Here is a 15,428-nt window from a genome sequence, read left to right on the forward strand (position 1 = left end):
GACTTTCATCTCTCCCTCGTGGCAGGGCCAAGGCAGGGAGATGTGTGAATCACTGGCTTTCCTATTTCTTTTGCTACCTGAGCCATCTTGTACTCCCAACTGTGTAGTTTTGGGGAAATTCCTATTTCTGACCACACTAGGAATGTGTTTCAGCATCAGGAGATGCTGCAGCATGGTGGCATGCATTGCTAGTATTGTCATATGAAGCACGCTCATAATGCGCAACAAGAAATAATTTGACATGAAACGTTGAAATAAAGCCATATTATAACTTGACTATTTTTCTCTGTTACCAATGACTAAGGTAGGGCCTCCCGAAAATATCTGGGCTTCCAGGATAGGAGGCAGACCTTGTGACTCCAGTTTGCTGTGTGCTGCTCTTCATGCAGCAGCTGTTAAAGGAGCTTTGTGCCTTGTCCCCACTTCAGTCCTTAGGAAGTAGGATCAGGAAATGGAAGGACTGAATAGATTAATTCGTGGAAGAAATCCTGGTACATTTTTAGCTGCTGTTCAATGGTATGAAAACTTGATTTCTAAGGCCTGCACGGCAGGGTCCTTTTCTTATGGGGGATACAAGAGGAAAAACCTGAAGTTTTGACTGAATAGGGGAAGCTTTAAAAAGTGATGTACAAGGTTAGAGATGTAGCTTCTCTCTTGCATTGGCTGCTGAAATGCTGAAGCTTGTCAGAAGCCCTAGCTGCTTGGCAAATCCTCCTTGCCATATGCTGTTATTACAACAATGATGTGCATTGTGATGAACATGTGAAGCAACAGCCTCGTTTTGTGGGAGGAAGAAGTGGGTCAGTTGCGGTTGGTATGATTAGATAGTCTCTGTGTTGGGACATAGGGCTAGATCTAGTGTTTGTAGCACTTTATTATCTGGCTGACGGAGGTGATGTGTCTGAAAACTGTTTAAGGGTTTGGTTTTAGCTGGAACAACTTCCCCCACACTGATGTGCAGTTGAGGTTACTTCAGCACTGATGCTGGGCTGGAGGTATGGTGACGGATGGAAGGTAAAATCCAAGGCAGACAGGATCTGTCATTGAACCGCACCTTCCTTTAACCATTATTAGGCTTGTAAACACGTGGGAAGAGAAGGAATTGATGAGAGCGCAAAACATCAAAGGCTTAAATTGGCACAGGACCAAAAAGCATAAGCTGGACATAATTTGCTAAGATAAAGAAAAGTTGCAGGCGCTGCGATAACAGTGGCTGTGTGGCAGGCAGGAACGCATTAAGTGATGTGACACACTGCTTGCTGTCTTGCTTCATGTTGGAGACTTGCACCAAGTTAGCCCAAGGTCTGCAACTCTCTTTACTGCCTCAGCATCTTACCATCCCCTGGAGCTATTTGGATAACTAAGATGACAGTGAATTTCAGGAGGATCCTCCTGCAGCTTTCTTTGGTGAACTGTCCCTTGTCTGAGCTGACAGAGCAACTTAACCTAAAACGAATCAGACTTGACTCATGGTTTCTTGGACCCCAAATCCTCTACTTAAAGCAGCAGCCCACTTCTGAAGCATTGGAGGGCAAAAAATCAGAAGGCATTAATTGTACCTCGGAAGTGCTTTGTGGATCATTTGAAAGATGTTTTAGCTAAAGTGAAGTACAATGGGAGATTAATTTCTTGTGTAGCCCTTACTGTTTGCCTATGCCAGGCGACTGGATGCGGTTATTTCTCCCAAGAGGTCTCTTCACTGTGCTGAATGTGATCTGCCTGGATTTTAAAGGTAGGGCATGGAGAAAGCAAGTACTTTACATACTTGTATAGCTCATTTGTTGGAAGCTGACGGTCCTTTCCAGTAGGCTTTGCCTGCACACCCCTCTGTTTGCAAAGCCACAGTCTGTCAGTCGCTTCTGCCGTTCAAAGCCTTGTTTCACACAGATTAAAAGAACCCCAAAGAGCTTTTTTATATTCCTGATAACACTGGATTATTTGTCTACCTTTCTCCAGGCATTAAAATGGCAGTTAAAAAGCCTTTAACTATTCCTACCTACCTAGCCCCCACGAAGCTGGGCTTTTAAAACTACCTCTACCATTTATGAGACCCAGAGTAAATCATGAGTTGCCTTGTGCTGCTGGCATTTAGCTCTTGTGTTGAGGCCCTGATCATTCACCACGGCCCAGCAGCCAGCAGAGCAGCTCAGAGAAGAGGGTAGGAGCAGTCACTGTTCTTCCCTGATCCTGAGCAATGAAGTGTGTTGCTGGGCTGGTCCCCTGCTGTAATTTATAGCAGCCTGGCTGCTGCTGCTGGTCCTGGCTGCCAGTGGCCGCAAGGGCCTGCTGAGAGGACTGTGGATGAGCAGGGATGGAGCAAGCTGTGGACTTGGCCCTCTTCCCCCTGCTTATGCCTGCCTCAGCAGGGAGGCTGGAGAGAGGGGTATGGAAGTTGCTTTGCCAGCTCTCTGCTGTTGGAAGACCTTCAAGCTTTGGGAGATGTTCCCGCATCCAGCTCTGCAGACTTCAGTACAGCACTGTTAACAGACAGTAATTGCATCTTGCCCAAGAGTTTGGGACTTAAGGCTCAACCCTGTGGCATGAATGTGTTAGTATACACAGCTTTTCTGATCGGGAACAGGGAGCATGCTAAGGTACAGTGCTTCTAATGCAGTTGTTTTGAATGCCCTCTCCTACGTTGTACTCAATGCTGACATTTGAGGGTGTAAAAATACTACTCTGCTTGCATACTCCCAGCCTAGTTTCAGTTTTGCAGCTCTGTCTCAAAGGGTAAAGCTTTTGTGTATAGCCTGCTTTTTATATGTTGGCTTATAAGGCAAAGGGGAGAGGTGACATAGGTAATAGCATATCATTGAAGGCAGAGTAATGTATGGTAGTAGAGAGAAGAATAGTACTGATTTTGTGTATAATGTCACATATTGCTTCATATTTAACTGTATGTAGAGAAGCTGTCCTGGAAGTATTTTGCGAATTACTCAGAACAGTGTCAACTCCAGGAATTGGTTGCATTCAGTATAAATATTTTGAGTTATTCATTACCATTAACAGAAAATAGTAATTCTTGTATCTTGCACCTTCTCTTTTTTTAAATGAAACTTGGCAGAACCAACCACTCCTTCCTCATGCCAAATTATGCACTGTAGAGTTCAGTCCATGAAAATTTATTGTTACAGTTGATGTAAATTGCATCTAATGGGCAGATGACTCATGGCTCTGCTGACAGCCAGCATTGCATAGTAAAGGCACATATGAGCAGGTTGGAAGCAAAGGCATAGTAAATGGGGCCTGTCTCCATTTCCCTCTTCATATGACAGTTTTCTTAGTGCTAGGCTACAGAAGTCCTGGGATGCCACTCTTTACTCAGGTCACATGTATCATGGCTGCAGTGGCCTTAACAAACTGTCCTAGCTATTGCTTCCAATGTAGACTTTTGAACACAAGCCAAGTGTATCCTTTTTGATTTCCAAACAAAAGAGGCTTGTTTAAAAAGCAGTAAGTTAACGTGCTTCATTGCTTTTCTTGCAAGTACCAGTCCTTTTAAGTCTGTAATACGGAGTTTTATTGCATATGCCAGGATTGCAGAGTTGCAGCTGGTTATTGGTAACACTGCTGTCCATTATGGACCAGCAAGTCTTGCTTTTTCCCTTATTGTTGTCACTGCAACGACAACCATTATGTGGCAGCACCAAGGATTGAGGCCTATGGGTGAGGGCAGATCAGATCATTCAGCAGCATTTTAAGGAGTTGTGCAGGCTTTTTTGTACTGGGAACAAGGCATGAAGATACAGTTCCTGTAGTTCCCCCCTTGCCCTGTTGAAAAACTTACTGGGGTGTGTGTGTGGGTTGTGGGAACACTGCACTCAAAACTGGGGAGCATCATCTCATTGCCTTCCTGTGCTCCCAAGTCTCCTGTAGCTAGATGCTTGGTTGTAATTTTGTTGCATCAGGGATCAGTTTTGGTTATATAGCACCTAATGGCTATGGCCCAGCCCTAACCTGGAGGCACTAATGTGATCTAACTGGTACGTTAGTGTTTGGTCACACTGGGAAGCTAAACCAGTTTGGAATGCAGATGAGGAGGAATTTCTGCCCTGCTGCGGAACACTTCAAGGCAGATGTGGAGAATCCAGCTTTGCACTGGATTGAGTCCAAACCCCTTTTCCCACTCTGGTTGTGAAGTATGAGGTAAATAAAAACATAATTGTTACTTTGCGGAAGGGCTCTTGGAGACTTTAGAAGAGAGGAAGATGACAGCTACAGAGCGGGAATGTCGGAAACTACGGTAGCATTTGTTAAACAACGGTCAAGAAAGTTTACTCCATCCTTCTGTAACTTTATTTAAAGTGTGATATAATTACTGTTTATGCCACAGCCTAAAGCTGCTTCCTGTTTCCAGCATAGCAATTATGCCAGAGGCACACCATTTATTCCACCATATCAGCCCAGGATATGGTCATTACCACATTAATAGGAAGTACCTTCAAATTGGTACACTTGGCAATAACTATATCCTGGAGTAACAAAATTCTCACCATCCAGCTTGCAAGTTTATAAGCATCTCCTAATGAGAACAAACAGGAAAGCACCATTCTTCTCTCCCCTGCCCCATTGCTCTAACTGCAGTTAATTAAGATTAAAGATGGTTTTAAAGGAGGACCTAATATGAAGATGCTGCTGGTGACACCAGTATGTGCTAAAGAAAGGGATCTTTGTTCGCCCAATGTTGCTGCTGCTTGATGTTCACCTGGTGCTCTTGCAGAGGGTGACGCGATGCCAATACACTGGGGGAGGAATGGGAAAGCTGGAAGTTGCCTCTATGGTACAGTAACTCCGAAACAGTCAGTGTCCCCAGATAGCTTGCTGCCGATCTGTTTTGTTGCTCTGGGGTGGAGTGTACCACGCTGGGGTGAGTAATGGTCTTTTCAGAGGGTTGGTCACCCAGAGGAAATGCCACATCAAGTGGTGATTTAATTCTTCAGCCTGACTTGGATATTTGGCAGTGGCTGTTGTTGGCCTCCTGGATTTCTTATTGTAGCAACGACTTGTTTTAATTTCTTGAACCAGCTTGGAGCACCATATTTACTGACTTTTGTTTCCAACGAGAAATTATATAAGTTTTAATTAATCCAAGCTGAAGTTAAAAAGAAAACAGACCTCTGCATTGGAGGGGGTTAAGGAACTGGAGTCCTTTGTCTCTCTTCCTATGGGATTCAATCTGAGGGCTTGTTCCACTGCTTTAGGCACTCCCTGTACAGCTTGCTCTGTTACGGTAGGATGTTCTGGTGGTACCGAGTGCATGCTGCTTTCTGGCCAGCTGTTGCTGTGTCCATGAAACCTGCTTGAGATGGTTTGGACTCAAGTGTATGATGGTTTAGACTTGGTCCTTAGTTCTGCTTAAAAACTTCCTGGGCACTTCCTTCATTGCTGAGCGTGGTCTGCTTTGGGGGCTTGGTAAGCGACACACACTGTCATGCTGGCAGGAGAAGCTTGGGAAGGCTGTAAGGTACCACACAGCCCAGCTTACTGGGGAAGTGCTACAGCATCCTGGGCTGCCTTGGAGTACAGATGGAAGAGGAAATTTCTGTTGCTTGTGTCTATCTTCAGTAAAAGGAACAATAACTTCAGCAGGCAACCTCGATGCGTGCTATTCCTTTCCCCATAACCTGGAACTGGCAGGCAGCTTCGAAAGGGCCTCATGCATCTTATCTGTTGCAGGAGAACTGGTCTGGATAAACACTTCCAGTAGGACTGGAGAGTTTCCTGAATGCCCTCTGTTCCCTCTCAATTAGCACTGGTATGAGGGGGGATTTCTGGAGATGGCTGCGCCTGTGCCAAGCACATTTCATGCCGCGTGAGCCAGCTCCTTACCTAGGAAGCAGCAGACTTGGGCGTTGTGCTCTCATGGCTCCATGTGATCATGGGTTTGCATCCCAAAGGCATCTTCTACCTAAACATTGGCAGGAAGCTTTTCCATTCCCTCACTGTTACGGACTGAGTGCTTTGTGGGAGTGCAGGGGTTACTCAGGTTTGTATCTTTCATGGTGATTAAGTTTCTACAGCTCCGGTTGCAGTGGATTTGGCCAACAGATGCTAAGAGGGGGGTAGCATAGCTACATGCTTAATGTTGTATTTAATCCCTTCAGTTCCCTCTGTCTGTTTAAAAGTCTCCATCCATTGCAGTGCTGATGCTTTCTTGTCTGCAATGGCTGCAGCTGTTAATTGCAGGAAGAAAACGAACTAATGCTTCTTGGAGGGAAGGCTGACTTGCCCCTAAATGCATTTCTGTGTATTTGGCCAATAAAATGGGCTGGACTGGAGCTGACTGGCAGCAGTTGTTTTACCTTTGTTTATTCCGGCATCGCTGTCATAGTGTACTACTGCTTTGAATCCCATCCTGCTATCCAGCTTCTCAAGGCTATCTCACCGTACAACTTCAGTGTTCCCATATAGTTGTATTCAAGTGTTCTTGATCATTAAAACGAATTAATTTTCCTGCACTTGCTCTTACACATGTGTTTCAAACAGGGATTAGGCTCCAAGATGGTCACTGCTGGCAATAAGCGTACATTTTGCAGGACTTGAAATACTCGTTTGAAGGCTAAAGGCTACTGTCAGCTGTGGTTTGCTGTTAAAGTAATCTTTAGTGGGACTGTCCTATGGACAGCCTTTGTTCACTTCTGTTCTGCTGTGCGCTGGGGGAGAGCCTTGCCATGCCAATGTCCTTGACTGGGTACTGGGAACAATCTAACAAATGCTAAAGCTGGAGAGGATGTGTTTAAAATTACCCTGGCCTGGAACTGGCAGCGGCCCAGGCTCTTCTTCAGAAGAGCAAGGCCAGGAAGGAGGAGATTTCCAGGGCTTGACCGGGGCTCTTTGGCCAGGCCATCATGCCAGTTCTGTTCTCATGATGCATGAGGGAGAAGAGAAAAAATAGCTTCTGACTTCTGTGTATGTGTGTGTGTGTGTCTGAAAGGATTTTGGGTATTTGCAAAAGGCCATGGAGGGAGAATCTGCTTGGTTTGGTTTGGTTCCCCCCTGCCCCCATCTTCCATGCAGGTGGCTTCTGTTAAGGAGAGGTGTGTTGTGAATTGCTGGCTATTCACACACATCCATTCCCCAGGCAGTTGCTTTTCTTGCAGCCCGTCTTGAGAGAGCAACTGTATGTGCTCTGGGTCCGCATGGTTTCCTCGCCAGTGCAAGCTTAGCAGCCATGCTGCTGAATGTGGATGTCAGCTATAGAGGTGCTTCTCCTGGCTTTGTGTGGGTAGCAGCCTGTGAAAATAAGCTGTAAAACTTCAAAGCATGTTTTGGAGCGAAGGTAGCGTTTCCCTCCAGGATGGAGAAGTGCTGCTGTTAACCTGACAAACCAGAGTGTTTTTGGGGGTCGAAAGGGTATAGTACAGTAACTTTCGTAGCACATGCTGAATGTTCTTGTGCATTCAATGACTTTGGTTTAAAAAAAAAATAATGTCTTCCTGGTAATATTTATTTTTATCTCTAAAGTTGAGATTTCACAGGACGGATGAGTGGCCCTACTTTCCCATTCTCCCCATCTGTGTTGTACCAGCTCCGCTCACCTGACCTTTGGTAACGTGGTTTGCTTTATTAGGCCACGAGCAAACAACTTTTCTATCAGGATTTTCACCAGTGTATGGGGCTAAACTCCTTTCTTGAGGAAATGCGTGAACACCTCCGGGGCTGGCGAGCAGGGAGACTTGGGGCTGGGGAAAAAAAGGATGCATTCAGCTGTAGTGACACTACATCAACTCGCCGTTTTTTGAAGTTTGCTCCCCCCCAAAAGGATATATGAGTATCAAACCAGTGCTAGGTTCTGTTTTTCATGTTTTTAACTAACTTGATAACCTGGGACAAACCTCTTTTCTTGTCTTTTGGAGGATACCCTTCTGATGAGTTTTTCAATTTTTATGTGTGTAGTACTTTGCTACTGGCTGTAAATCATGCAAATACTACTCAGTGTCTGTCTATTGAATTTACAACTGGTGTTAAGTCCCTACTGTTCCTGCATGATTGGAAGCAAGACTTGCTAATGCAAGAAACAAAAATATAAGAAACAATAACATTTTAATGTATTTTTGTTATTGCAGGAAAGATTTAATGACTTCCACTTATTGTTGCTTTATCTTTCTGCAGGGATGTGAAAGCAGGAAATATTCTTCTTGGAGAAGATGGCTCAGTGCAAATTGCAGGTAACTTTCTTGGCAGCTTTGATTAAACATTAGGTGTAACTGTGTATCCAGAGAGATAGTTTAATGATCAAGAAACCTACATAAAAATGTTAACTTCAAGAAGCCCCACAGTTCTTAAAACAAACAAACAAAACAAAAACAACAACAAAAACCCCAACAATAAAGAAACCACAGACCAAAACAAAACAAAAAACCCCAAACAACTCAGAATTTATTACATCTTATCTTAAAATACTGTTCTTTGGAATACTGGCAATCAGTATGAATAAATCCTGTGACTGTTAAGTCCTCAGAATCAATAGGTGACATAAAATTCTTGGCATATGCTAGTCAGATTTTTAAAACAGCCCGTTCATAGGTGTGGGAGTGGGCTGCACAGACCTAACTGGTTTATTACCGGTGCGTAAGGTGGTTTTCAAAAGGACTGTGGTGAACAGTGGATAGATTCATCAGAAGGAAACTGATATGTCTGATGCTGTAAGTCGCTTGCGTCTTTGCCTTAATGAAGTATCTGCCAGTCAAATGCTCATGCGCATGCTCCCCAGTCCATTTCAGTTGAACCAAGTGGCGGAGTGCCTGCTTAACTGCCCTAACCTAGCCTAGAATGGGGTGAACTGAAAGTCTTGGAAGCAGTCGTGCAAGCTGAGGGACAGGGTGGGACAGGCTTTTTAAGGCAGTTGCTTTAGCTAATACAGATGTGCCTGGAGGAGGTGTCTGTTACTGTCATGAACTGCATCAACACAGGTATGTAGGAAATGGTCCTTGGTGTGGATGTATTGCGTCTGCGGGAAAGGGTGTTGTGTAGGGTTTTCTTGGAGGGTCGTCTCTCCCCTATTCTCTTCTGGTCTTTTACTTCATACATGTTTCTACAGAATTCACTCTTCTTTCCAGAAACCAAGAATTATTATGATTATTGTAGACTATGAAGTAAGACAAGATTTTTGGAGAGTACATTATAGAACCTGCGAGACTTCTTTTTCTTCTTCCTAGTCAGTGTGCCATTTCCCTATCCCACGTATGATTCCTCTCTGACTGTCCTGTCCCTCAGGACTGTGCTTTTCCCATGAATCCTGTAGTGCCTTTCCAGTCCTTGGGCCACCTCTAGCTGGAGGGCAGAGCTCGCTTCTGGTCCTGCTACCTTAGCAAACATCCTTGTACACGTTTAACTTTTCTAGTCCCATGTTTAATTGGAAAGAGCCATATCTGTTTGTGATAACGTCTTTTCTTTTTTAGTGCCCTGACCTGCTGGCAGAGGCAATGGGTCAAGTTGGTGTGCTGGGGCTTAAGGGACAGGGCTCTGCAGCTGTGTGGCAATGACTGTTGCGTCAGGCAGAATTAATTCTGTGTTGCATTGCGTAGTGCTGACAGGTACGGGCTTCTCTGGTACATCTATGCCTGGATTTGCATCTTGGAATGGAAAGTGTAGATTTTCCCCTAGGAAGCAGAACACATTGCAGTGCACAGTTTTCTGTAGGTAGCTCTTCTCCCTCTGCAGAAGGCAGTAAGCCCTTTTACAGGACTTAAATAAAATACAGGACTTCTGTTTAAAACCTGAAGTTGCTTTATTTTCCCTTTTAAGTCTCCCTGTGCTCTTAATATCTGCTGTTGTATTTCTAATGAGGTGTAAATAATTCATTCCATGTGGCAGCTGATGGAAGGTAGGGAGTGGCTTCTAAAATGCTCAAAGGAGCAAACTTCATACAGTGAAATCCTACAGTTTTTTCCATAATGGGGCCAAGATGTAACAGTTTGGATCTCTAATTGTACAGAGCTTTAGATTAAGTTCTGGGAGGGGCTGCAAATAGCTGTTGCATTAGAGCAATGCACTGTTATTCCAAGTGTTTCTGCCAGCCTAGCAGAAGGTTGCTTGTGTTTCTCTTCCACAAGGGTCCCAAGGCTTGGCTTTTTTTTTTTTTTTTTAATTAAGGCTCACTGGTAACAGGTACCTGTTCATGTATTTTTTTCCTGCTGAGTAATTTTTAATTGTTAAATCGTTTTAAGTTTTACTAGCCTTGTACTCGTTAGAGAGGATTTATTTTTTCTGTGATTTGTACATGTTCCCCCGGACTGAACTGTCTACTAGTGGGTTGTTAGTGCAACATTTAAATGATGAAAGATGAAATCCAGCTCTCTGCATATCCTGCGAAAGCAAGGTTGCAAGATTTGCAAAGTATCCTCTTTACAAATTCTTTCTTTGAACATGCAAAAGGACTAATACTGTAACCTTTCATGAGACCCAGCCAAGCAACTAAACTCAACCAAGGTCAGCAAGTTCACCGCAGTGGCAGGAAGCACTTTAGCTTCTGTGAAGGCAACTGATGGCTTGAAAGGAACAAAAATAAATGAATGACTGAATGCTAGAGAAGAGCCTGACCTGGTCATAGTATGGGATTTTGTTTCTGTGGGAATTTCTGACACTTAAGCTTCCTTTCCTCCTGACCCAGGATGAAAAGCAAAATTTCTTGTGAATCTTTTGAGGAGGAAAAAAATGCTGGAAGCAAACCAATCCCAATAAAGTGAGTTTTGTTTTAGTGACATCAAAGCACTTGCCTTTGACAATAATATTAATGCATATTATGAATAATTCCATTGATCGTTGAGTGCTTCAGTTATCAGCTGGATGATATCACTGTGTTCCCATGAAACAAAGTTGTATAAGTGTAGTTGGAGTTATACCAGAGGGGAGGAAAAAAAAAAAATAAAAAAAAATTGATCAGCTGTGGAATGAAGCCTGAGGGTTCGAGTGCATGGTGCACCTTCCTTGAAGGACCTGGTTTGGTGTACATAAAAAATGCAAATAATGTAGCAGGAAAGAATAACTTCAATTCTTTTAAAATAACGCCTTTCCCTTTTGCCATCCCTCTACCAAAACTACCAGTGAATAGTTAAGGAGGCTTTTATTAAATGTTTGGCCTCTGCAACTGTATTCCTGTGTGTTTCCTACTGCTTCACATGATTAATGTTTCTTGTCTCAGAAGAAATGTAAAACTTAAATGTAAATGTGAGGAATGTAAATCTTAAACTGGAAATCCTCTGAGGAAAACCCCCCAAATCTACAAAGTAGATGTAGAAAAAAATGCTCAACCTTGTGGTGGAGGAAACCCCACTGCTGGTCTGTACCTCCACAGCATGTCAGTGAATTTAATTGCTTGGGAAACTTCTGCTGTATAGAATTCATGGCAGTAATTTTGCTGCAGGATTATACAGTTCTAAGTAGTGAACACTCAAGCCTCTCTTTAATTCAGGTTGTGCAATTCTGTTCAGGCTGAACATAAAAAGTGACTTGATGAGGGTGTGTCTGATGTTTCTCAGGTTCTGTTCGTAACTCTGAATTGGTGGCTGAGCATGGGAGGTAAGAGCACCGAGGGCTGAGGGTAGGCACAGGTAAAGGGGCAGAGGAGAAATCCGTGAGTTTAGGGGCATTTGCTGGAAGTAGGAATTACAAAAATTCTTCTAATGGCCTGCATGAAGGCCCAGCTTCAAACTCCTCCCCAGGGCCTGGGACTCTGCATTTTTACTCATGGGTCGGTCTATTTTTAACGGTGTAGCTCCTCTTGCTTTCAAAACATGCATCCACTGAACCAAGGCATAAAATTGCCTTTAACAGATCTAGCTGACCAGTGAGACCTAAATTGGGGCTGTTTGCTTCTATCTTATTTTCTCTCTCTTTTTTTTTTCTTTTTTTTTTTTTTTCCTCCAAGGGCTTGGGCTTGTGGCTTGGCACCAAGTTTTTGGAGCCTGTTAAAATTCAGAGAGTTTTGCTTTCTCAGTCTGAAGTGTTTTCCTGCACATTGAATTAATCTGTCTTCTGGAGAGAGCAGGACTCTTTCCCAGATATCATTGTTCTGGGTCCTGCTGACGGTGGTTGCAATGTAAATTGAGATAGCAGTGTTCTTTTGTGTGCCAACCCCTCCGTGGCAATTTTTTTTTTTTTAATTGGAGCATAAAACCTCTTTGCTCTGGCATTTATTGGCTCCCTGAAGTCTAAAAGCTGCACAGGTAAAATGTACTTTGTCAACATAAACTGCATTGGCACCAACATTGCTGCATAAACCATGAGGTGACTTCTCATAGTAAGCAAGGCTTACTATTCTGCAGTTTATTTAACTGTGCTGGCCCTGTAATTTACTGTGAAATGAAGTGAGAGTCTTGATAGACTGAGAGGGGGAGGGAGAGGTTGAGGAGAAGCTCTCCCAGGGTGCATGAGACTTGCTTGGTATGAACTGTGCTCCAACCCTGGCATGATGTTAACATCCTACTGAGACCAAGCGCAGATTAAATCTCCGCGCCGCCCCCCCCCCCCCCGCCCCGTTTTATCCACTGGGATATTAAATATCACCCACCTCTCTGTTACCCACCCCTCTGTGATTGAATGTGAAGAAGCAAGGGTCTACTGAAGGCTGAAAGGTACACATCTCTCCATGTCTTGGATTTTTCTGTTGTAGGGACAATAACAGGGTATCTTCAGGTTTTTTAAACCAGTCAGGGTTATTAGGACATACTCCAAGAGGCACTCAGTGTGCCTGCCATGTCCTGGGCAAGCTGTGTTGTCAAGCCATTGAAGTAGATTGAGATTTCATGAAGTTGTTCAGAACTTGCTAATTGATACTGGGCAAATTGCCTAACCCCTCTTGCTTTATCTATTTATAAAATGGGGATAGTTCAGGCCAGGCGAAACTTGTGTAACTGAATTTGTGTAACTTTCCACAAATCCATGCCAGCTTGTCACCGGTTCTCTGTGTTCCTGACTGCTCTTAATTCATTGTACTAAAATAGCGCTCTACATAAACATTGAGCTATGATGTAGGCAGTGTTGTTTCCCCACTTTCCTTTAGGAAAGTCTAACTTTGGGAGATTAAATTGCTGTAACAAGGTGCAAGGCACGAATCTAACTTGGGGAGAGGAGTGCCAATTGCAGGGCTCACTTGAGCAGCCAGTAATGTATCACAGACACCTCTGAGCCTCTTCTCCATTTTGAAAAAGGGGCAAAAGTCTTTTTCTCTAGGCTTGGTGGAGTGTTTTGGTGCCTCTGCTGCAGCAGCATGAAGTGAAGTAACTTTTTCTTTGTCACTTGTAATATCTGTGTTTCCTGAAGAGGTGTTGCACTATTTGGTTGTTGAAACCATTTGTGAACTTCTCCAAGGATGGTGGCTTCACCCAGCCTGGGCTTTGTCATCGTTCAGTTACTTTATGCAGTATTAGCCTATCTTTATTAATGTGCTGTTGGGCCGCTGTTTCCAGTGTGATCTTTACATTTACTCAGCAGAGGGATTTCATACATCTTTTATGTGCCTTGCCATTATTGCAAAAAGGCTTAAACTGTGATGCAGTGGAATTGTTCTTCATGCAAATTCATTAGAAATACATGTGACTGTACAGATCTACCTTTCCAAATGAGAATTTGGGAGAACAAGTGTGTATTTATAGGTCCAGTACCACTGTATAACCATATAATCTTTAAAAGGAAAGAATTTTTTGATTCTTGTTCATCACCAATCTTCTTTTTCTCTGGTGTCTTACCACCCACTGCATTCTCAGCACAAAATTGCTATTTACCACTGCCTTCCTCTTCTTGCCAGGCTTTATTCATCTTCAGTGCTCTAAAAACTGTAAGCTTTGCAGAAAAACACGAAATACAACTGCAGATATTTTCTGACGGTGAATAACTGAACAAAAAGGAAGGTGACCAGTGGAAGAAAACTTAGTGCTGTCTTCTGAAATACTTTTATTTTTGCTTGAGGAGGGATAATATCTCAGCTACTCAAGTTTAAAAATAACTCAAAGTGATTTGAAGTCGAGAGTGGTTTATTCTGTTGTTCTTCTCCCACAGAAGTTGCGTTCTGCTTTAGGATCTGATCCAAACCCACAAAAGGAACCTTTCTGATGTCAGTAGGCTTTGGTCCTCTCTCCTAGTTAGTGTACAGTCTTCTTTCCTTTGTACTTACCTTGTAGTAGCAGGTACTTAGGCTTTTTGGGGTTAATGTGATGTTACAATATGAGATGGCCAAGGGGAGATGATTTTTAACCGCTGTCGTCTTGATTTGGATAAGACAATCTAACTTACCATACGGTAGAAATGTATCTTCCAGAGGTACGCAGCAGCAATGGTGCCTGTTGTGATGTGGTCCTGCCACAGCATTCTTGTGCTGGTGAGTTGTTCAGACTGGGTCTTTGTTTCTGCAACACAGAATAGTAAGAGGCAATTTTCCTTTCGGTGTTTGCATTTCCTGAGTGGCCAGAATAGTTTGAGTTTGACAACTTGGATACCGTAATAGTGGCAACTGTTGCCTAATACCATGCTTTTTTCAACACTAGCCTGCAACGTCCTTGCCACTGTAGAGTGTTTCGTAGGGTACGTGGTTTGCAACACACAATGTTTCTACTGAAAAAGACAGAATTGGCTTTATTTTCTGCAGAGCCTGCATCAGCAGAATTGTCTTTTCTATTCTGGACTGGTTTTGTTGTCATGTGAGAGTCTGGATATACATACATATATTTTTTTTTTGTTTTTATCTTTTTTTAAAGAAGTCTTTGGTTTATATCACTGTAACAGGTCCAGCAGATGAATCTTTTCTACATTGTTTCAGCAAAATGATTAAAAAAGAAAATCCTACCATTTACATCCAGACATTCTGGAGACTCTTATTTGCTAGCTAGCAGACTTCTGAAAGTCTGCAATTTTGGAGCTCCTTTAGAATATCTGACAGTCCTTGGATTCCCAGCAGTGGTGGTTACTGGTGTTGCAAGTGGGTCCAAACATTCCCAATTCCTTCCTGTTTCTGGTGACACAGTCCTCTCTAGCTATCACCATAGTGAGCCAATATAAAGTGCAAGCTGCCAAATAAAAGTGCAAACCACTTCTGAGCTATCATACCTCTTGAATTTCATGACTTCCCTGTTTTTTAGAGTTAAATTCATTTGCAATAACCTAGTTCTGGTTTAGCCCTTCTGATGGTAGTTAACAGTGGCAGAGGGAATGAGATGCAGATTGTGCCGGCTGCTCAGGAATAAGAATTGAACCCTAACTTGTGCTTAGGATTTTATTTTATTGTTTTACTGATATTTCTTAAGAGCAGGCACTTTCTTATCTTCATAGCTGGGACTTGGATAAAGTTAGTAAGATGACATTTGAGAAGATGGTTTCAAAGTCGTTCCTAACAGCAGAATAGCGCAGTCTGGTTGTGCCTGTTTTAACCCACTGGAAATCAGGGAAATTGATTGGGAAAACATTGAATAAATCAGCCAGGTAACAGAATAAAA

At 43.2% G+C, this 15,428-nt stretch overlaps 1 protein-coding gene across 1 annotated transcript in view; it reads left to right on the forward strand.

Moving 5' to 3' along the window:
- OXSR1 (oxidative stress responsive kinase 1) overlaps window positions 1-15,428 on the forward strand; it is a 93,582-nt gene that overhangs the window by 50,424 nt on the left and 27,730 nt on the right. The window contains exon 5 of the mRNA XM_055708349.1: window positions 8,113-8,168. Coding sequence (XP_055564324.1) covers window positions 8,113-8,168 — 56 coding nt within the window. The remainder of the gene's footprint in view (window positions 1-8,112; window positions 8,169-15,428) is intronic.

This window comes from Falco cherrug, chromosome 4 (genome assembly GCF_023634085.1).
Source record: "Falco cherrug isolate bFalChe1 chromosome 4, bFalChe1.pri, whole genome shotgun sequence".
In the NCBI taxonomy this organism is placed as follows: Eukaryota; Metazoa; Chordata; class Aves; order Falconiformes; family Falconidae; genus Falco; species Falco cherrug.